At 39.1% G+C, this 21,286-nt stretch overlaps 1 protein-coding gene across 1 annotated transcript in view; it reads left to right on the forward strand.

The window, feature by feature from the left end:
- Window positions 1-21,286, forward strand: part of LOC582631 — a 155,724-nt gene that overhangs the window by 61,050 nt on the left and 73,388 nt on the right. The window contains exons 64-94 of the mRNA XM_030983831.1: window positions 60-479; window positions 1,002-1,116; window positions 1,627-1,841; window positions 2,262-2,579; window positions 3,019-3,185; window positions 3,392-3,551; window positions 3,910-4,120; window positions 4,700-4,929; window positions 5,398-5,631; window positions 6,361-6,507; window positions 7,099-7,263; window positions 7,674-7,934; window positions 8,284-8,604; window positions 9,065-9,179; window positions 9,595-9,812; window positions 10,260-10,421; window positions 11,036-11,191; window positions 11,938-12,104; window positions 12,770-12,929; window positions 13,558-13,765; window positions 14,442-14,674; window positions 15,021-15,254; window positions 15,510-15,656; window positions 15,918-16,343; window positions 16,730-17,165; window positions 17,700-17,917; window positions 18,812-18,955; window positions 19,356-19,529; window positions 19,965-20,131; window positions 20,600-20,759; window positions 21,009-21,207. Coding sequence (XP_030839691.1) covers window positions 60-479; window positions 1,002-1,116; window positions 1,627-1,841; window positions 2,262-2,579; window positions 3,019-3,185; window positions 3,392-3,551; window positions 3,910-4,120; window positions 4,700-4,929; window positions 5,398-5,631; window positions 6,361-6,507; window positions 7,099-7,263; window positions 7,674-7,934; window positions 8,284-8,604; window positions 9,065-9,179; window positions 9,595-9,812; window positions 10,260-10,421; window positions 11,036-11,191; window positions 11,938-12,104; window positions 12,770-12,929; window positions 13,558-13,765; window positions 14,442-14,674; window positions 15,021-15,254; window positions 15,510-15,656; window positions 15,918-16,343; window positions 16,730-17,165; window positions 17,700-17,917; window positions 18,812-18,955; window positions 19,356-19,529; window positions 19,965-20,131; window positions 20,600-20,759; window positions 21,009-21,207 — 6,688 coding nt within the window. The remainder of the gene's footprint in view (window positions 1-59; window positions 480-1,001; window positions 1,117-1,626; window positions 1,842-2,261; window positions 2,580-3,018; window positions 3,186-3,391; window positions 3,552-3,909; window positions 4,121-4,699; window positions 4,930-5,397; window positions 5,632-6,360; window positions 6,508-7,098; window positions 7,264-7,673; window positions 7,935-8,283; window positions 8,605-9,064; window positions 9,180-9,594; window positions 9,813-10,259; window positions 10,422-11,035; window positions 11,192-11,937; window positions 12,105-12,769; window positions 12,930-13,557; window positions 13,766-14,441; window positions 14,675-15,020; window positions 15,255-15,509; window positions 15,657-15,917; window positions 16,344-16,729; window positions 17,166-17,699; window positions 17,918-18,811; window positions 18,956-19,355; window positions 19,530-19,964; window positions 20,132-20,599; window positions 20,760-21,008; window positions 21,208-21,286) is intronic.

Consider the following 21,286-nt stretch of genomic DNA (forward strand, 5'->3'; position numbering starts at 1 on the left):
ATGTAATAATAAAACTCTTAGTTATGGATGTTTCTGAACTTCTTCTTACATCATTGTAGGTCCAAGATCTGAAGAGCTTCAACAATGACATCCTGGCTCACAAAGGTGACCTTCGAGTCAACAACATCTCTGGCCAGAAGTTCATGAAGGGCGCTGACAACTACAAGCGCAACCTCACCGACTTCCGCAACAACGTCATGCCCCCTCAGTTCAATCGCCAGTTCCGCGAGAACCCTGACCAGAACATGATCGGCAGCAAGCTGACCGACCTCAACCAGAGGTACGAGCACCTCTTCAATTCGTGCGATGGACAGTACAACACCTTGAGTGATCTACTGGAGCGGTTGACGCGCTACAAGGTGTCTGTGGATGGTGTAGAGACATGGCTGCAGGAAGCCTATGACACACAGGGCCGTCTCATGAAGGAACCTGTTGGAGCCGAACCAGAGTTCATCAAGAAGCAGATTGATCGAGTCCAGGTATGGATGACAACAAATTCTTAGTTTATCATCCACTAGAATTTCTTGAATTGAATTAAGCATATTTCTTTTCATGATTGGCAGTTCATGGCTGTAATATCAATGAAATGTGCATCATTTTTGGAGGAAGCACCCTAATTCGGTAGATGAAGCGTTATTCTGTAGAAGTTGCCATCTTCATCGCTTTGTACCAATATAACATAAAAGGACAAGAAGAAAAACAAATTGTCACTTGGCATATATACATTAGACAAATTATCTTGAAATGATTGCATACAAATCATTTATCTGAATTTGAATTTGAATATTTGAATGAACAAAGGTTTTGTACCATTCTTAAATGAGATTATTTGTTGAATATCCTTTCGTGAGGGGGGGGGGGGGGGAGGTGAGTTCATCTGCAATTAACTTGAAGGAAATGTGAATATTTCCAAATTCAATAAGATTTTAATTGTAAATAGATCAAAACAACACCGTATCCAGTCTCCCTTATCCGTTATTTTTTTCTCAAACAATTTACAGATGTTCTATGAAGAGGTTGTGCGACATGGCCATGACATTGAGAAGGTCAAGGACACAGGGTGTGACCTCTATGAAGCTCATCCAGAGCTGAAGCCAGGTGTAGAAAGAACAACCAGTAAGAATCCTTGAAATAAGTTCTTTTATATTGAAGACATATGTGAATTTGAATGTGAGTGTATTTATACGAAAAACTTAAAGTAGTCTTTATCAATGTAAATTATCATTCAAAGATATGTAATTCATAGAAGATTTTTTATTGAATTTTATTTCATTTCATATATTATATATATTTTATATATATATATATATATATACACATACATGTTCATGTAGTGCTTGTTTTATTATCCCTGAGAATTTATTGCAAAAAGCCTCAAGGAATTCATATTATAGACCATAATTATGTTTCTTTCTGAAAAAAACTCTATAGTTGAGAAGTACATGCATGTAAATGTACATTGTACTTGGCACTGATTTTGTGCCAAGACAAGCTCAAAGGTTCATTACATTGATAGATGTGTATAATGCCTGTGATATAATATACATTGTACATGTACATGTACTTGTGTGTATAAATAATTTTGATTTTAATACGATAGTAAACCATTTCCTTTACACTTTACAGACACCATAGATGAGAAGTACAATGGCCTCCTTGGGCAGTACATGACCCGTCTGAACATCCTTAGCAACGCCTTGGCTCAGTGCCAAGACTACGAGGAAAACATCTTCTCCTTGAACCAGTGGCTTGAGACCCATGAGCGTACTATGACACAGATGGAGAGCTCTCCTCTCATCGCTAGGGTGGAACCTCTCCAAGAGTGTGTCACCAACACCAAGGTAACAAACGGTTTACACTTTTCTTTGATTGTAGGAAATGTTTCTTAACATACTATTGTGATTCAATATCTGTGCCATTGTGATAGGAAAATTATTGTTCTTTTAAATTAAAAGAAAATAGTGGAGAATCTTTGTAATTGATGTCATTTTGGATGGCCATTGTGAAAATAATTGTGAATGAAATATTGATACCTACAGAGAAAGTATATTTGAAAAGCAACAATTCAAATAACTAATGGAAGAAAAATCGTTGCTTATAAGATTAACGATTTGTTTGTACCTTGGTCATTGAATTTTATTGCACATAAATGGAGCTTTCTTGTCTCATTCCAGTTTACCATAACAAATGTTTTGTATTGAGATAAAAATGAGATTGATTTAATATGAACATCGTCTTTCCTTGCCTCTTTGTTCCTTCAGACCTTCAGCAGTGACATGCAGACTATCAAGCCTACCGTGGAGAACATCAACAAGGTCTCCAAGTCACTCATCCGTGAGTCGGAACCAGAGATGGCTCGCAACGTCCAGACAAAGATGGACAACGTCAACCGTCGCTATGGTGACCTGCATCAACGCAACGACACCTACTCAACGACTGTGAACACCACGTACGAGACGGTGACTAACGTTGAGGATCTTGTGGATGACTTTGATGACTTTGTTCTGCCGACCGTTGAGAAGCTCAGCTCACCACAGTTCATGAGACAGGAGACAAAGACTATCAACAGGGAACTTGATGTAAGCAAACTTCATTATTATGTTTTTTTTAAAATCACTCTTACATGTACATGTACATGACATGGACATGTATCTTCATGATTGCAGTAGTAGCAATTGGCCATTAGATTTTACAAGAAGATATTTTTCATAAGCTTGATTTTTATCTGGAGAGATATGAAGTATGTGATATGCGGCTACACTGATGCAAACAGGTTTTTTTTCATCATGCAATTACTTCCAATATTATAATGGACATTGTATTTTGGAGATTATTTGTTATCTTTATGCCATAATGGGCAAGCATTTCACCCTTAAGTTCCCCCAGGAAATCGTGGCAAAGGAAAGGAAGAATGGAATGGTGAGATATCTAAGTTTTACTTCATAAAATTTGACAACTCTGTGCTAGCTGTGAGAATAATGATGTTTAATATTGTGCCTTCCCTCTCTCACCTTGTAGTCCACCAAGCAGCAGATGGACCAGCACTTCCCTAAACTGAAGATGATGAAGACGCTGTCAGAAGATGTCAAGAGCAGCCCCAACGTGAAGGACGCTACCCATGTCACTTCACTTACCAAGACATCAGACCAGAACTGGAACACACTCAATGACATCTACAATACCAGGTACACTATTCAGTTACTTTTCATGTACTTATCAGTCTTCTAACATACTCGATGACATCTACAATACTAGATACACTATTGGGTTTACCGTACATGTACTTGTGTGTTTAAAATTCCCCCAAAAGAGATGCTAGATTTGAAGATATTTCCTGATTAAACATGAGTGAATTAATCTTCCATTCTTCTTGCCTCTTTGTGTGTAACAGGAGAACACAGGCCCAGGAACTTCAAGGGGCTCAGGATCGTTACAGCAACATCAACTCTGAGTTTGAGACCTGGATGAACACTGTGGAGCGCAAGTATGAGAGCCTGCCCTCTGGTGTCAAGGATAAGCCATCCCTTGAACGCCAGGTCACTGAAATCACGGTAAATAGTCCATAACTTTGAGTTGTGCTGTAAGCTCTACACTTTCATGTTAATTCTTGTTAATAATATTAGAAATGAATAGTGCTCTACAGAACTTTGAGAAATTCGTAGTCTGAAGTTATTTAATACAGAAGATATTATGGAACAATATTTGCATCAGCATGAACAATGCAAAAATCGAACAGTGGTTTGAACTTTGTTTCCTAAAATTTCTTACTCACCTTTCACACATGTACATGTAAAATGGCTTTCTTTAGCTGAGTGGTTTTATGAGGTGCTTTACATTATTACGCCTGAACGAATCTGAGTTTGAACCATAACAAGGTCAAAGCACTATCCCAAATACTGTTCTCTGCAGCCCCTACACACTGAGGTCGACCATGCGGTGAAGCGCATGGACGAGGTCAAACAGGTTGGTCAGACCCTGGGTCAACTCCAGAGGGAAATAGAGAAGCCTATTGCGTACACCGTGCAACGCTCCAAGGAGTACAGCATGCCACCTATCGTCTCCACGGAGAAGAAGGCTCGCACCATCGAAGAGGTCCAACGCAGCTTCACAGAGCCTCAAGGTTGGTCTTAGTTGTCTTTTTCTTTTGTATGAGGCAGTAAACGATTCAGGAAATTCTATTTAGTTGAAAAAGCAAAATTCTTGTTAGAGCGTTGTGATACCATGATCTAACATGTCCTTTAGGCCAAAGTACAGCATGTTATAAAGATTACAGTCAAACCTATGTTGCAGGCCACCTCTCCCTGCTTCTCTCTATTTCTCTAATAGCCGCCTGTCTACTCTTGTAAAAAAAACAATGTATATAATCTTTCCCAGAGACAAAATACATATATGTGTTGAAAAACTTGTCTAGAAAGCCAACCAGTCGTTAGTGGCTGCTGTTATGACATTTTCTCTAGTAACACGATGTGCATGTACATGTACGTGTAGAGTTAGGGAGGCAGTTGTGATCTAGGGGATAAAATTGAGAGTAAGGAAAAACTCATAGTGTAGTGGATGGTCCAGGGTTGAAGGTAGGAATTCCCCTAGTGTAGGATATTGACTGCTGAGATTTTCTCCCTAGTTATGTTTCCCTCAGTTAGCCTTCATAGGCGGATTTCACTCAATGTATCTTCCTTGTAACTCAATGCATCGATTACAGAGTCTGCCATCTCCCAAGAGATCACCACCCACAACACCCGCTACGACACCCTCTTCAAGAATCTTGGAGGTCGTCTGGATGACCTGGAGCTGATGCGACGTCTGATGGCGCTCAACGACGACGGCAGCAAGCTAGTGGATTGGGAGATGACCACAGACAGCAGGCTCGAGAGGGAGGTCCCAAACAGTGATGATATCGATACGCTGCAGAAGGAGATCAAGAACTATCAGGTGAATTGAGAAGTCATTCATCAAAAGCAAAACTGTAGAAAAGTAATGGACGTATGCAGAATCCTACTACTGACTCCAGTAGCATGGACAAACTATTGGATCATGTGAAAGCCACAGTGTACATGTGCAGTACCTGCCTACTTTGGTATTAGTAGTAGGACTTATAAAGTGCTTTTTCTGAATGTTTTTGATTTTTTTTTCTTCTTCAAGGAAAGTGACCAATAAACAAATTCCTGGTTAATGCAACAAGAGTAACTTACCGGTACATGATTGTTTATCTCCAATTACTATCAAATAAATAAATGATTATGTGTTACCAAAGGTTTGCATGGTGAAGCTTTCAATGGCTGTAGGCTTACATGTAGTATTCAACATGTTATGAACAATCCATTGATGATTTATTTAAATTTTGATGGATCATTTTCAAATGAATTGCATTTTGACAATCCTCTACCACATTGATTTCAGCAAATCTCTGAAGATATCCAGAGGCACGGTCAGCCAGTGACCGAGACATCATCCAAGATAGACACCTTCAACCGTGACAATGCTACCCGTCTCTCACGCGACCAGCAGAACCAGCTCTCTGACCTCTCAGACACCCTGCGTACCCGCTACGATGATCTCCAGCTGAAGTCTAGACGTGACTTGACGGACGCGGAGGAGAAGCTGAGGAGACTGAGGGCTGAACAGGAAGAGAGTGTGAGTACATTTGATTTGAATACTGAAACTGTTATGACTTGAAATACCAATGAACAAGGCTTATTTTTGAAACTCATGATTTGAAGTACCAATGACCATTTTTGTCGCTTTTGCATGTATTTGTTCCTCATTTCATCTATTTCATTCTATAAACGTGATGTATTTATTTCTTGTAATTATGTATTTTCTTGAATATTACTGTAACGCCAGTGGAAAACAAATTTATAAGTAGACCTGTAACTTGTTTGCCAAGACCAAATAAAATATCTTGTATCTTGTATCTTGTATTGTGCAATTTTAGGGGGACAATGGTTGGGAATTTGTTCTTTGATACATCCAAATGATATGTACCTTTGAAAGTTTCTATGTCTACACTTCAGACACCTTCCTCAACATTTACTGGCAACTTAATTGCCAGTTTTTTGATCACTGGAAGATCTAAAACTATTCATATGTATCGACATGATGGTTAAATCCTTTTAACTTTTACAGAGTTGAGTTACACATTCTGTTATACTATTGTACTTCGAAATTGAGTTTTAAATACATGAACATGTACATGTATGTATAAATGGCCCTCTATCTTTATTATAGTGTATTTGAATCAAGTGATACTGGGATAACTACATAATATGCTTTTTTAAGATATTGGGGGAATCCTGATCCAGGAGAAATCTTGGTAATCATTTGTGTCTGTATTAAATCATATTCACTATCCCTTTTCTACAGGCTATGATCCGATCGATGGTAGAGAGTCTCTCAGCTGATCTGACTACAGGGTCGGACCTGATCGACAATGCTGAGAAGCAACTTGGATCAGAACAACCTCTCAATGAGGAGATCAGGCCTCTACAGCAGCAAGAGACACAGCATCAAGTAAGAAATTTTCCCATTTTTTAAAAGTCTCGTTACTGGTACGTGTGATTGTGAGAAGTTAAGGTTAAAGTTAAGTGTGGAAGATATATATTTGAAAATGAATTGCTGGGGATGGTTATGAAACATGTTTGATAAACTTATGTCAAAGGGAGACATGTCCACACAAATAATAGCCTTGCTCTTGTAAGATACAAGCAATGGCCAAGAGGATTCCAGCATGTATACATATACAACTATTACATAATCTGCACAGTGCGAAAGTGTCATGCCAAAGCATGTACATGCAAACACGATAGTGTGAGTGACATGATGTGAGCGTGTTTCCCAGAATACAGTTATCTTCTTGAACCATGAATATGTAGTCCTGACAAATCAAATGAATTTGTATATTTTTTAACCGGCTCTGTTACATTTTTCCAGTGATTCATGTTATTTTAACAAGATATTCCTGCAAAATATTTTCATTTCTAAGTTTAGGAAAGTGATGACTTGCACTGTTAATGCTCACAATTTATTTACTTGTACACTTTATGTAAAGCTGTTGTGCAGCATGAGTCACTTCATCTTTTTTGCTTGTTTAATTTTTTACAGGCTTTAAACTCTGACATCACTGCTCACCAAGTACCCATCCTGAGGTCCATTCAGGACACCCAGACCTTCCTGGGCAAGTACGGTGACAAGCTACGTCCCAATGACAGGTCCATGCTGCAGGAGGGTGCAGACACACTCAAGAGCCGCTATGATACAGTCTCCAAGGTTAGTAGGCTCACCAGCTCTTTGACATTTTACAGGAAATCATCCAAAGTGTGTCCTTTAAGAAATAACATTCATTACCCATATTTTAAAGCCCCACTGTACTACTTGTAGCTACTTGCTCCCTCTATATAGAAAACTTTCCCAAATCGGTGCCCGTTGGTTCCCCAAGATCCTCTTTTTCTTATGTTAATTGAGAGCTGAGTTGATGAGATAACCAACTGTCAGTGACCATGCTGTGTGGTCTAATCCCTTCTGGCCAAACTAGTACAGATTTGGCTTTAAATCACTAGGAATAGTTATAGATTGAAGAAAGATAATTTGTGAGGCAATATGTACAAGAATTTTATTATATATGTGCTCTTGAAATACAAATATAGTCGTTAACAAACTTCTGCTTTGTTTTCTACCAGGAATCAAACCAGAGGAACAACAAGATTGGTTACTCCTCCAACGACCTCAACAAGTATGAGAACGAGGGCGGCACCTTCAAGCAATGGCTTGAGGATGCAGAGAGGCAGCTGGCCAATGCCAAGCGCAACGTTCCGGAGGACTACGAAGCTCTCAAGCACAAGCTGGACGAGCAGAAGGAGTTCACTGAGGATGTCAATGACCGCAAGGGTGACCTCAAGTTCATCAACATGACTGGACAGAAGTTCTTGGACAATGCTAAGGTGAGCCTTGTGTTGTGTACATTTTTTAGGCGTACCCAACACATGCTCTTTACATCACAAAATATTATGCCTTTTTTTCCTGTACTGTAACTCTGCTTTACAATTATACAGATGATACTAACGTATATACATTTATTCTAGATAACTTGTAAAATGTGACACCCCCAAAAAAAAGAACTGGTAGAAATCAAATGTGTTACATGCACCTTTAATAACCATAGGGGAGTTCTGCCAAGAGAGCTCTGGCATAATTCAATCATTAGTTGAACGATTAAAAAAAATGTAGATAAACTTGTATGAGGATGGGTTGAACACCTAAGGACACTTTATCATCATATTCCCTTTGCAGAACTACAAGACAGACCTGTCTCAGTTCAGGTCTGCTGTTCTACCTCGCGAGTTCAACCGCCAATATCGTGAGAACCCAGACTCCAACGTCATCCACTCCAACCTGACCGACCTCAATGACCGCTACTCCCGTCTCAAGACGGACTCCACTGACTTCCTAGCCAGGATGACCGAGGTGGCTGACCGCCAGAAGCGTTACAACAAGGCGGTTAACTACATCGATGGCTGGTTGACCAGCTCGAAGACCAACCTTGACCAGATGGTGAGGGAACCGATTGCTGCGGAGCCGGCTGACATTCAGAAGCAGATTGATCGCCTCAAGGTATGGAGTGTGTACATACAGTGACAGTATTTCCATAAGAATATGTATTGTCTGCTGTGAGCCAGAAGGACATTGACCCATTCTTTTTAACAGAGCTAATGAATTGCTAGCTTTACGCAGATGATATGCGCTGTTGTTCCTTGAATTTTTTGATGTATACCAGAACAAGCCTTAAATGTATTTAATGATGTCTTTTTTATCTTTGGTTTCTTTTTCAGATTTCTGAATAATATGTAGTCATGTCTGCTTTAGCAAGTTGCCAAATATAAAAATCACCTGTCTTTGAATTCTGCACTTTTTCATTTCCATTGATACATTGTTTTTCATTGAAGCATGTATCTAAGAAACCTGTACATTATTACCCCCTTCCTGTAAAGATCGTGTTTCTTTTCTCCTTTAAGCTGTCTTTATGAACAGGTTTCACTCTATTCAATTGTAACTTAAATTTTCTTGCCTACAGAACTTCTCTAATGATGTTATCATGCACTCTGATGAAGTTCAGCTGGTGGACACCACTGGCCAAGCCCTTGGTGAGGTCGTACCAGAGATGAAACCCAACATCAAGAGAAAAACCAGTAAGTGAAATCGACTTTAATCTTGCTCATTCAATCACTACTACAGCAAACTAGTCCTTATCATTTGATCTGTATGATGAACTCTTATTGGTCTTACGCCTACTCATAATGAAGTCCCCTGTGCTCTGTGAACTGTTGGCTTTAATGCTTTCATGTCAAAACATATATTTAAGCCCCTTGACAAAGAGCAAATTTATGAAATTGTCGGTTTACCTAATATGTCTATTGAAATGGCTCTTTCTGAGAGGCTTGAATTGACTTGCTAGAGAGATGAAAGACGTTGAAAAAAATACACCTCATTTGTTCTTTTTTTTTAAACACCACTGGGGCTCCTGTGATTTTTGAATTCTGCACATCAAGTTACATGCAAATTTAAGCTTGGATTAAACAAACAATTCATGGTTTCTTTCCTTAGCCGATGTTCACAACAGTTACGATGGTCTGCGTGGCAGCATCGATGACCGCCTCAACACCCTACAGAATGCCCTCTCTCAGTCGCAGAGTGTCCAGGACAGCATGGCTGATCTACTACGCTGGTTGGACAAGGCAGAGAGGGACTACCATGTCCTTGACAAGGGTACTGCTGTCAAGGTCAAGAAGGAGCCACTCCAGGAACACTACCAACAGTACAAGGTATGGAGTAACTTTGATTTAATATATTATCCAATTTTAATCTGCTGTGTTTCTGTTTCAAAACAATAGTGATGGTATCAATACACATTTTGAGTTTCTGTTCATTGATGTATCTGCAGTTTTACTTATAGATTTATTAAAATTGTACATCTGCAACCATTTAACCTAGTGATTGCACAGAATGGCAAGTGATGGGAATGGAGTTGAACAGAGTATGTTAATAGACCATGCAGAATTTTTCTGTAGATGTGGCTTAGCATTACATGAAATGGTTAATCGTTTAGTGAGTGATTTTGTGAATGAAGTCGAGACAAAGCCAAAAATGTTTTTGGATTGCAAGCACTCCCCAGACTGATATACTATATGAGACATAGAAGAAAAAAAATCAACATGTGATAAACAAAGAGGAGAGCTTCATATTTATTGAATGATATCTTTTATTCTCAGATCCTGCAAACGGACATTGACAACCATCGCCCCATTGTGGAGTCCATCAATCGGCAATCAGGGGATCTGATCAGGAACAGCGAGCCTCAGGTCGCCCAACTGATTAAGTCAAAGCTTGATGAGATCAATCAACGCTACACCCATGTGGATTCAGATACACAGGTAAGGGATTAAGGAATAGGAGGAAGAGAGAAAAAGGGATTAATAAGCTAAAGCCCAACTGATCAAGTCGAGGCTTGATGAGATCAATCAACGCCACACCCATGTGGATTCAGATACACAGGTATTAAGGGAATAAGAAACAGGAGGAAGAGAAAAAAAGGGAGTAATAAACTAAAAAGTATTTCTTAGGCATTGTATCTTTTCAGTAGACCAGCAAAATATGAATTGAAGGAATTGAAATTTGATTTTGAAGTTGAATAGATTTGATTTGACTAAAATAGAACAAATTTGAATCAAGTCATATTGAAATAGACTGAAATGATTTTATTATTAAAATTGAAGCAAATGAACTTGATTTTAATGGAACTGAGTTAGATTGAAAAGAACTAGTTTGAAAAGTATAGAGCAGATTTCATCTTTAAGTGATTTGAATTCAATCAAATTGAAGTGAATTAGATTGAATTGAACTAAGTTGAGATATATTGAATGTGCTGGATTTGAATGAATCTGACTTATAACACAATAACTTTGATTTAAATTGAATTGAATCAAGTTGAATTGAATATTGGTGATTTAACTTGAAATGAACTGGATTGATATGAATTGAATTGCAGGGCACAGGGCAATACCTGACTGATCTGACGGACAAGTTGAACGAGTTTGTGAAACAGGTGGATTCTCTTGAAGACTGGGAACTACCCGTCGTCAGTACTATCGAGAGCAGTAACTTCATGCAGGGCAACCTGAATGATGTCGCCAGCAAGCTCATGGTTCGTTTAAAATCTTTTTAACGTTATTTTGACCATCATAATACAGTCATTTTAGATTACAAAAGGATAAAGAATTTTGGCGATGAAGGAGAACAAGATTTCATTGATTCAGTGCAAACTTGGACTGAACATTTAAAAACTATGAAATACATGTACACTGTACCTGATTGTCTGCCAAACAAATTTGATATAAATGTGCAATGAGCACAGTAAGATATTAAAGTAAACATTGAGTTCACTAGAATGCTTTAAGTAAATGTAATTTCCAGCAAGATTTTTGTAGCTTGGGTTATCTATTTAATTATTCATTTATTCATTTATTCATTTGTTTATGTATTTATTTACCACTTGTGGAATTGAACACCCTGATAAGCATGACTGTTTTTTTTCTTAATTTTGTCCACTTACATTTTACTGTTGCCCATACAAGCCTTCCATTGCACGATGCACACTTCAGAAGCAATTGATGCCAGTTTTTCACAAAGTACAGTTCCGTCACCATAACTTATTGTTCCGTTTAGCTTTAAAGCCTGTCTGGACTAGTTTGGCCAGGAGGGATTAGACTTCCCTGCATGGTCACTGACAGATGGTTATCTCTTCAAATCAGCTCTCAATTAACATAATAAAAAGGGGATCATGGGGGACCAACGGGTACTGCTGAGGCATTGTTTGCTATAAAGAGGATGCAATTAGCTACATGTAGTGCAGTCCTGCTTGAATCCCTTTCTTTTGATCCTTGTTTTCAGGACTCTCAGCGCCAGATGGAGGGCCACACCCAGCAGCTGAACCTGGTCCGTCGTCTTGGCTCAGAGCTCTTGAAGCACCCCAAGGCCAGCGACACATCCTTCGTTTCCACCGTTCTGGACAACACCAACAGGAACTGGGAGTGCTTGGAGGATGGCATCGAAAAGAGGTTTGATTTTTGCCATTTTCATTTGTATAATTTCTAAAATGAAATCAATCGCAAGTCCTCCATTCAATCACAAGTTTGCAATCCCTATCTCCTATTTACATATTTGCGATTGATATTGGTGTATTTATCTACGAGCCTCTCATGTTTTTAAAAACCTTAAATGGAGTGATTGCATATAGAAATAACTGCTTTTAATTCAGCTAAAAGTTGTTCAATTTTTGGTTTTAAATTTCATCAGAAATGAAGAACAATGAAAGAATAATCTGATGTATTTTTCTACAAGCCTCTTGTCTTTTCAAGAACTTTACAGTTGAATGATTTTACATGTACATGTACCTGTAGGTTTGTGAATTGGATTCCTCAATGAATAGTGTAAGGTATTTCATTCTTTATTCACTGATGATGTAATTTTAAATGTAAATATATGTGTACATTTACATAAACGATATTTGAAATAGTATTATAAAGTGCTACATGCACATTGCTGGTACAGTGTACCTGTCAAAAAGAAAGAGCATAGTGAGAAATATTACCATTGATAAACAGAAAAAATGGACATCTAAAACATTTGATGAAGAAACTTTTATAGATACGTGCATGTAATATTAGAACTGAGAGTGGATTCCAAATACTGTAAGATTATACTCTCCTCTCTCTTTGTACAGAACCCAGCAGCTGGAAGAGAGACAGGCGGCCACCAAGAAGTACGGCACGGCCAGCACGGACACCAACTACTGGCTAGACACTACAGAGAGGAAAGTCAAACAGCTTCAGCCGGTCTCCATGGACAAACAGACCATCCAGATACAACTCAGAGAAGTACAGGTGGGTAATAATAATAGTGGTCCACCTTTCGGTGCTCATGGCGCTTAGAGAGAAATACATGTAACAAACGTAAGAAGAAGAAAAAAAAATCTCCCAGACATTATCAGATTTAAGAAAATTACTTATAATTATTACATCAATTGAATCAAGATTATTTTTGGATTTAGCTTGTTTGGTTCATAACAGTTACAGTTTTACATATGTATTTGGCTTTTTAAAAAAATGTATAAAAAATGTACAGTATGTCTTTAAATTTGTATAAAATATAGTGTCATATGTTTGGAAATCGATCAACAAAGTGTAATTGTATACTAAAAGTTGTGGTTAATTAGTTTTTATTGGATTTTATTTGATGCTAGAATTAACATTATGTTACTACAAAGAGATTAATGCACGGAAATTCATTGTATCTATAAAAAGATAAAAGTCGGGAAGAAGAACACAAAACTATGTTAAATAAAGCAATCTGTATATTGCAAGACGTTGGCTGCCTGCAAGAAAGCTGCTATTGCCATTGATAATACATAGCTATTACGGCCTTCTTGCGGACAGTCAATGAAATGTCTTCTAACTTGGAGCTGATTGTCTTTTATTAATTGCATCCTCGATATTCCTTGGTTATTTATAGCCTCTGCGTGAGGATGTGGTCAATTACAAACCCACCATGACTGACCTCAACAAGGTCGGCAACAACCTTGACCGCATCATCAAGGTCACCAACTCCTCCACGGCAACGGAGCCTCATCTCAGGTCCACCACGCTAGGTCAGGAACGCAAGCCTGGTGAGAGGCTTAGACCCAAGATGGCTGCCTTGGACCAGAGTGGATTCTTTGATGGTCAGTAGATTCTCATCTTGTTCATGTAATAGTTGTATCTCATCCAAGAATATAATTCTAGCTTGAGCAATTTCAAATGAAAAAGCACCCATTTAACTAATGATTGTGAAGTTGTTGCCTTTCAATGTATGTCCTTCGTCCGTAAAAGGGGAATGATTATGCAATTCACAAGTTGTAAATTACTTTATTTCATGTTACCTAGCTGCCCTGTATGGACCATTAATCAGGTCAAGTCCTGGACCTTTCTTAGTATGTTCTCATTTTCTCTATATATCTTTGTCATGATGTCTCTTTCTTGTATCTATAAAGTGATGTACATACAAACAATGTTTTAACAGAGATTGGTATATGTAGTGTAGCGTAGTCACCTTACGTCGATATGTGATTCTTTAACCACCTACAAGATACTTTACCTGGACGAGTTTAAGTTTGAATGATGCCAGAAATAAGTGAAGAATTTCCAATGTGAAATATAAAAGAAAAGTTTATGTCTAGCATCCTAGACATAAAAATATAGAATAATAATAGCACTAGAATGGCATTTTACCTTGTGATGAATTCCTATGTACCTTATGTAAGAGGACTCATCACTAAAGTTATGCTTGAAACACTGAAATCTTGCTCAATATCATCAAAAATTAACACGACGTGGAATCCTTTCCAATGCACATAACAGAGGAATCGCCCATCAAGGACGAGCTCAACGTTTCCAACGACCGTTACGACGAGCTCCAGGCCAAGCTCAAGGCCAGAGCAGAGCTTCTGGAACTCATCAGTGAATACATGGACCTGATGGGACGTCTTGGTGAGACCCACGACTGGATCCAAGAACTGGACCAGAAGATCAACATGAGCAAGAGTGGATCTGGAGACCTGGAGTCCCTCCAACGCCACCAAGATGATTTCTCGGTAAGTTGTTTTGGTTGACTGACAGGACATCAAATTCATTTCAAATTTGATTTACCCTGTTGTAGAAAAGATTATCATACTGTATATTTTATGTATTGGACTGACCTTGCAGTTAATAGTTCCCTGCCCAGCATACATGTACATCGTGTAATAAAATTTTATCAATCAGTCATACATTTCTATAAAAATTAGCTTCTAGAAAGTGAACAAAATGAAGAAAGCTATTCAAGGGGTAAAAGAGAGACAGAGGTATAGAGAATAATGAGTACAATGTGTGGTAGAAAAGAATACTTTTATATAAAGTACACAAATACTATAAGACTTCTTTTGTGGATGATCCCCCTAGAACCTGAAGAATGATTTTGAGCAGCGGCGTGTGCCTATCCAGGAGGTGATCAGTGACGCTGAAGCCTTCCTGAGGGTCAACCGCAACCAACTCAACCGTCAGCAGACCCAGGACATGCAGGACAAGATCAACGCCCTCAGACGATACCTTGACCAGGTCATGGTCATCACAGAGCAGATCGTCAAGGAGACGGAGACACAGATCATGGCTGTGAACCAGCAGATGCAGGAACAGGTGGGTTTGTAGATGAGTTAAAGAGTTGATAGTGATGGTGGTTGTTTTGATGATGATGATGATGATGATGATGATGATGATGATGTTGATAATGATTATGATGATGATGATGAGGATGAGGATGATGATGATGATGACGGCCATAGTGATGGTGATGTTGATGATGATGGTGATAATTGGTGCGGTTGAATACTGTATATCGGAAAATATATTAGACTTCATACTTATGTTATATTTGCTTATCATCCTCTTTAGTCTCAACTAAGCCTTCAATTCTTGGAGGTATCCACAGCACTTCAAGAGATGCTGGATTGGGTCAAGTATTCTGAAGAGCAGCACTCTTCACAGCAACCTCTCTTTGAGACCGGAGATGAAGTCAATTCACAACACCAGACTCATACAGTAAGTAGTATTCATTGTGATTTTTCTCCTTGTATAGTCTTTATAACCAAATAGTCTATCCCTTTCCACTCCCTTGTGGAAATTATATTGAAACAAGAATTTGAAAACTGTAATATTGACGCACTACCTGTGGGAACCAGATGGTTTTTGTATTTAGCATAAGCAAATTCAGGAAGTCGCCAGTTGGTGTCTAACAACAGTGACAATAAGCATCACCATACATTGCATCACACTCATGTTATTTCTATAATGTGCCTACAGGGCCTCAATACCGATGTCCAAGACCACTCTGAGCCTGTCCAGAAGGTTATCCAGGATGCCAACACTCTCCTGAAGGCCCAGAGCTCAAAGCTCACAGAAGACAACAGACGCGTCTTGCAGGAGAACTCTGATGAGCTCCGTACCTGCTATGACCGTCTCAACAAGCACTCCACTGACCGCTCCAACAAGCTGACCTTCGCGCTGGAGGACCTAGCAAAGATCGAGGAGGACTTCGGTGAGTTTGGCGATTGGTTGAGGATGGCCGAGCAGGAGTTGGACGCAATTGTCAGGAACATCGCAACGGACGGAGACCACCTGGAACAACAGGTCGGGGATCACAAGAAGTTCACAGATAATGTGGTGACGCACTCTGCTGATCTGAAGTACACCGACAAGGCTGCTCAACAGTTCTTGAACTTCAGCAAGGTAAATGTTAACATTTATAGAAGAACATAAGTCCACTCGTTCTAGTACATATACATTTCTTTAAACTGCAGTCAATATTGACTCATTGTGCACTTTATACATGTACTTGATAATAATCTGTGTTTTAACATTTGGTTTGAATTACCATTCTGCTGTTTAAATTTGAGTCAAAAAGTATGCTTTCGCTTTCATGTCATGTTGTATTTCACACTGCAGGAACATCACAAATGCGTTTTACGTGTACAACAACTTGTGATGAACTTTTTTAAATTTGGCATTTGGTTATAGTTCTAGGAATTAAAAAAAATAGTTTATATCTACATGTATACTGTACATGTCCTTAGTATTTGTTTCTCTTTCTCTATAATTACATTTTTTACCTACAGACCTATCGAGATTTCATCAAGGAGTTCCGCAACAAAGTGTCCTCCCGAGAATTCCTGCGCTCCTTCCAGGAGAACAAGGAGAGTGAGGTCATCTTCAAGATCCTCTCTGACTTACATGCCCGCTACGAACGACTCAGGACAGCCTGCTTTGACCACGGTGACCTCTTGGGTCAACTGGTAGTCAAGCACACCAAGTACTGGGGTCGGGTCGGAACAACACAGGATTGGCTCCAGGGGGCCAACGACTCCTTGAAGGGTATCCTCAAGGAGCCCATCGGCGCAGAGACAGCAACCATTAGGAGACAGATTGAACAGTTGGCCAATTTCAGGAAGGAGGTCGGAGGTCATCAGAAGGACGTGGACGGAGTCACAGAATCTGGTGTGGACCTCAGTCAGGCTCAGCCTAACATCAGGCCTACTGTTGATAGGACCACAGGTGAGTTGTCTTATTCTTATAACTAGGATTCTCTCTCACAAAATGAGTTCTTTCTTCTTTTGTAGTGCAGTGGTAAATTAGTTGCCCTGTTTAGATGTTATTTAAATGCCAAAACCTGTACTTATTCAGTTTATTTAGTGGTCAGGTCCTTGACGTAATTTGATTACAATTGATAAAAAGCCTTGGCACACTTACCTACATGTAGACACTCTCAGATGAATTTCTAGAAGTTTACAGTGACAATGAAAATAATCTAGAACACTCATAGTATGCAGATATATTTAGCTAAAGTATTCTAAGGCACATGAGATTTCCTGGCTTTAGGTTGCCATGATAAGCGGATTTAGCGTTTCATTGAATTTCTTGAATAAATGTTCATACTTTGGATACCAAGTAGTCTGGTAAGTTATCCACTAAACCTCGACAGTGCCGCAACATGAAATTGTACATTCCGTACCAGGCCCTTGAGACTCTTGTAATATCCATACAACGATCTTGTGAGTAACAGTGCCCAATCCCTTTCCCCCTTATCAGGTGAGATTGTGGATGACTACGAGGGTCTTCAGGGGCAGATCAACGACCGTTCAGCAGCCCTGGAAGATGCCCTTGCCAAGTCGCAGAATATCCATGACAACATCGATGAACTGATGTCCTGGCTGGACAACAAGGAGAAGGACGTCCATATGATGAACAAAGGAACGGTGGTGGTCGTCAAGTCTGCTCCCATGGAGGAGCAAATGTCACAGGGAAAGGTAGGGACAATAATAATAATAATAATAAATATGTCTTGTTTACCCAGGGTAGCCTCATCAGTATTCATTTTGTTCTCCCTGAGGGCCCTACAATCATATTATTACCCCGTTCATCGGATTCAGGCTTACCCACACACAATGTATGCACATTCTCCACTCTCTTGGGAGCATTCCAGCAAGGCGTCATTTTTACAAGCGCACACTTGCTAATCTAAGCACATTAGCTTTCGCATCCTACCGGGTACCCATTTAACACCTGTGGTATAATCATCTATAGCTTAAGCTTATTGAGGCCAAGACTGCTCCTTGGGCTAAATTGATGAGGTATTCTTCAAATTGGCAATGCTAATATTTATTATATTTTGTATCTATTTTTGTGTGGCTAATATGTTAAGAGAAGCAGAGGGAGTGCATCAAATACATGAATAAGTTCATTGGAATGACTGATAACAGAAGTAACATCACATTAAAAAGAAACAGAGATAGAAGTAGATGGAAAGCCTTGAATGCCAAAGTCTGGAAAAGACAAGGCACCTAACAAACGAGCAATATTTTTCATTTACTTTTTGATGAAAAGCTATTACAACTGAAGAGATTATACATGGAAAAAAAATGGTATGAAAGTTCAAAAATTGCCAAATTATTAGAACAGAGGATTCCTAACTTTTCATTTTAAAAGTCATGGGGTCAATATAGTTATATATTTTGGAAATGCACATACCTGTGGTAAACAGTAACACTTTCTTCGCTCAATTTATCTTCATTAAAGTATTCTGTGATATTATGTTTGAAGTGCATTTCTTATAGTTCACCCTTCCCAACAGTACATTATCTTGATTGAAACTAAGAAACTAACTAACTAATCATGGTTGCTGCTGTCGTTGTTGCTTTCAGATGATGGTAGATGAGATCGATGTTAAGAAACCTGTCCTGGAACAGATGGTGATGTCAGCGAACAACTTTGTTGAGAATTGTGCTCCAGAAGAAGGCTTGATCATCAAGCAGAAACTGGATAATCTCCATGCAAGATACAATCAGGTAGGAAGGATTACATCTATGCAAATTATATGTAGATGAGATGTGGTTATGATGCAGATGACTGCATAGTGAGTGCAGGTTTCAAGTAAATGCATACATCTAGAAAGTTGAAAATGCAAACACTGAAGATTAATAATATGGCACAGTCAGTTATCGATACATGGGCATTAACTAATGACATCTGAGGCAATGCATGTGTGGTTGTTGTTACAATAGTTTGTTTGGAGCCAGAAGGGTGTTAACTACTATACTTTAACTCATAGTTAAGACCCTTCTGGCTTCTTAGAGATGAAATATTGTACAAGGAGTGGAAGGAATCGTTATGGTATTAGCACTATTGCCTACATCCAAATCCTTTTGTAAACGATCACATTCTTAATCACATTTTATTCCTTTGTAGGTGTCAGGGACATCAAAGGACCACGGCCAGCAGCTCTCCAGCCTGAAGGACAGACTGAGAGACTTTGAGAAAGCTCTGGATGAGCTGGAAGATTGGGCTCTGCCTAAGATCGCTCGGGTCGAGTCCAAAGAATTCATGACACAGGAGCTGCCTAAGATCGGTGATGAGATCCAGGTAAGAGCTTTGCAAATATTTTGCTGATTTGGTTGTAATTTCTTGCCTCAAGTTTCTAAGATGAAGATGATGTCATTTTATATAATGATAGCCAAATATTCCCTAATCTATGGAAAAGTTATAATATGCTGGATAAAGAATTCTTCCTCTTGTTAAGTTGCTACCTTTATGACACCTTCGTTCACACTTCATGTGGTAAAATGGCCTCTAAAAACCGCCATGGTAAATACAATGACCAGAGCACTTTACATTTTCTTATCTTGTATTACACAGATTAGTTTATATGCCCAAAGGACTTTGTGGCAGCAATTACAAAAAAAAAGATAGTTTACCCTGTGTGTTGTGAATGAGGCTGTATGCTACAATTTGATCATTTCAGTTTTTCAAACATGAAAATTAAACTAGTCTGATCTCTCTTCTTTAATTCTCACTCAGCAATGCCGCCGAGAGACTGATCAGCACCGCCCTCAATACAAGGTAATCCATGACATTGCTGATGAACTCATGAAGCATCCAAAGGCAACGGATGTCTCTGAGGTCAAGACTATGCTCAAGAACTGTGAACTCAACTGGGACACACTCGAGAATGCTGTCACAAAACGGTTAGTAAATTGATTTCTCTGATATAGGGGTGATATAATAAAGCATATGATGTTATGCACACTATGTTGTCAGTGAATAAAAAAACATCACTGCGCTGTAAAGTGATGCCATAGTTGAAACTGGCATAAGCACACAGTGTATACTGTGTCGGCTGTCTCCATGAAGGCTGTTAGACCTGTGTATTGTCAATGGCGCTAATAGCCTTTTTGCGGGCAGCCAAGTACATGTATAAATGGAATTTCAGAGTAGCTAGTTAGAGACCAAGAGGCAGACAATAGAAACAGGGGATGGGACTGTGGGAAAAGATCTTCCACAGCCAATCATTGTCAATGTCGATGATGGGGACAGGGTACCATGGAATAGGGCCATAAAGCAAATTCAATTGCCCATTCAATCGTGTTGGGAAAATGGACGATAGATGGAAATTATGAATTAATGTTACACATGTGTTTGTTATCTGAATGCAGAGCTGAGCAGTTTGACAGGAAGCAAGCCGCAGCTAAGAAGTTCAATGCATCGTTCAGAGAGTCAACAGGATGGATTGAGAATCAATTGAGGAAGATCGATCAGATGGGCCCAGTCGCTCGGGACGTCGAACAACTCAAGAAACAGATCAGAGAGATCAAGGTACATGATAAAGCTATTTTATGGTTATTCTTTTACATGTACAGCTTTCTCTTTTCCTTCGTTATCTCCACATGTATTTGTGTTTTCTTATTTTATTTATTTCATTTATTCTTCGTGTTATACCTGTGTATCTTGCCATTCTATACATTCTTGATTTTGCTTGTATACCTTCTTTAACATTGTTCTTCCCTCCCTTTACATCCTCATCTATGTCCATGTTTGATTTCTTGATTACCCTTCTTCTTGCAGCCATTCCAAGGAGAGGTCAAAGACTACAAGCCAAACATCGATGAGAACTGGCGATTCGGTACCGTCTATGATCGCCTGATCAGTGAGACGGAAGATACTATCAATACTCGTACTCACGCCCGCTCAACTGAGATTGACGTCACCAAGCCGATTGATGCTAGACCCCCGACCTACGCCACGCCGGATTACATTGAAGACAGTAAGATGGAATAAATATTACCTCTTTTGATAGGAATCTAATCTCTGTATGTGTAAATTTTGTTAATTTATCTTTCAAA

Source organism: Strongylocentrotus purpuratus, unplaced genomic scaffold (assembly GCF_000002235.5).
Source record: "Strongylocentrotus purpuratus isolate Spur 01 unplaced genomic scaffold, Spur_5.0 spur5_scaffold_13, whole genome shotgun sequence".
In the NCBI taxonomy this organism is placed as follows: Eukaryota; Metazoa; Echinodermata; class Echinoidea; order Camarodonta; family Strongylocentrotidae; genus Strongylocentrotus; species Strongylocentrotus purpuratus.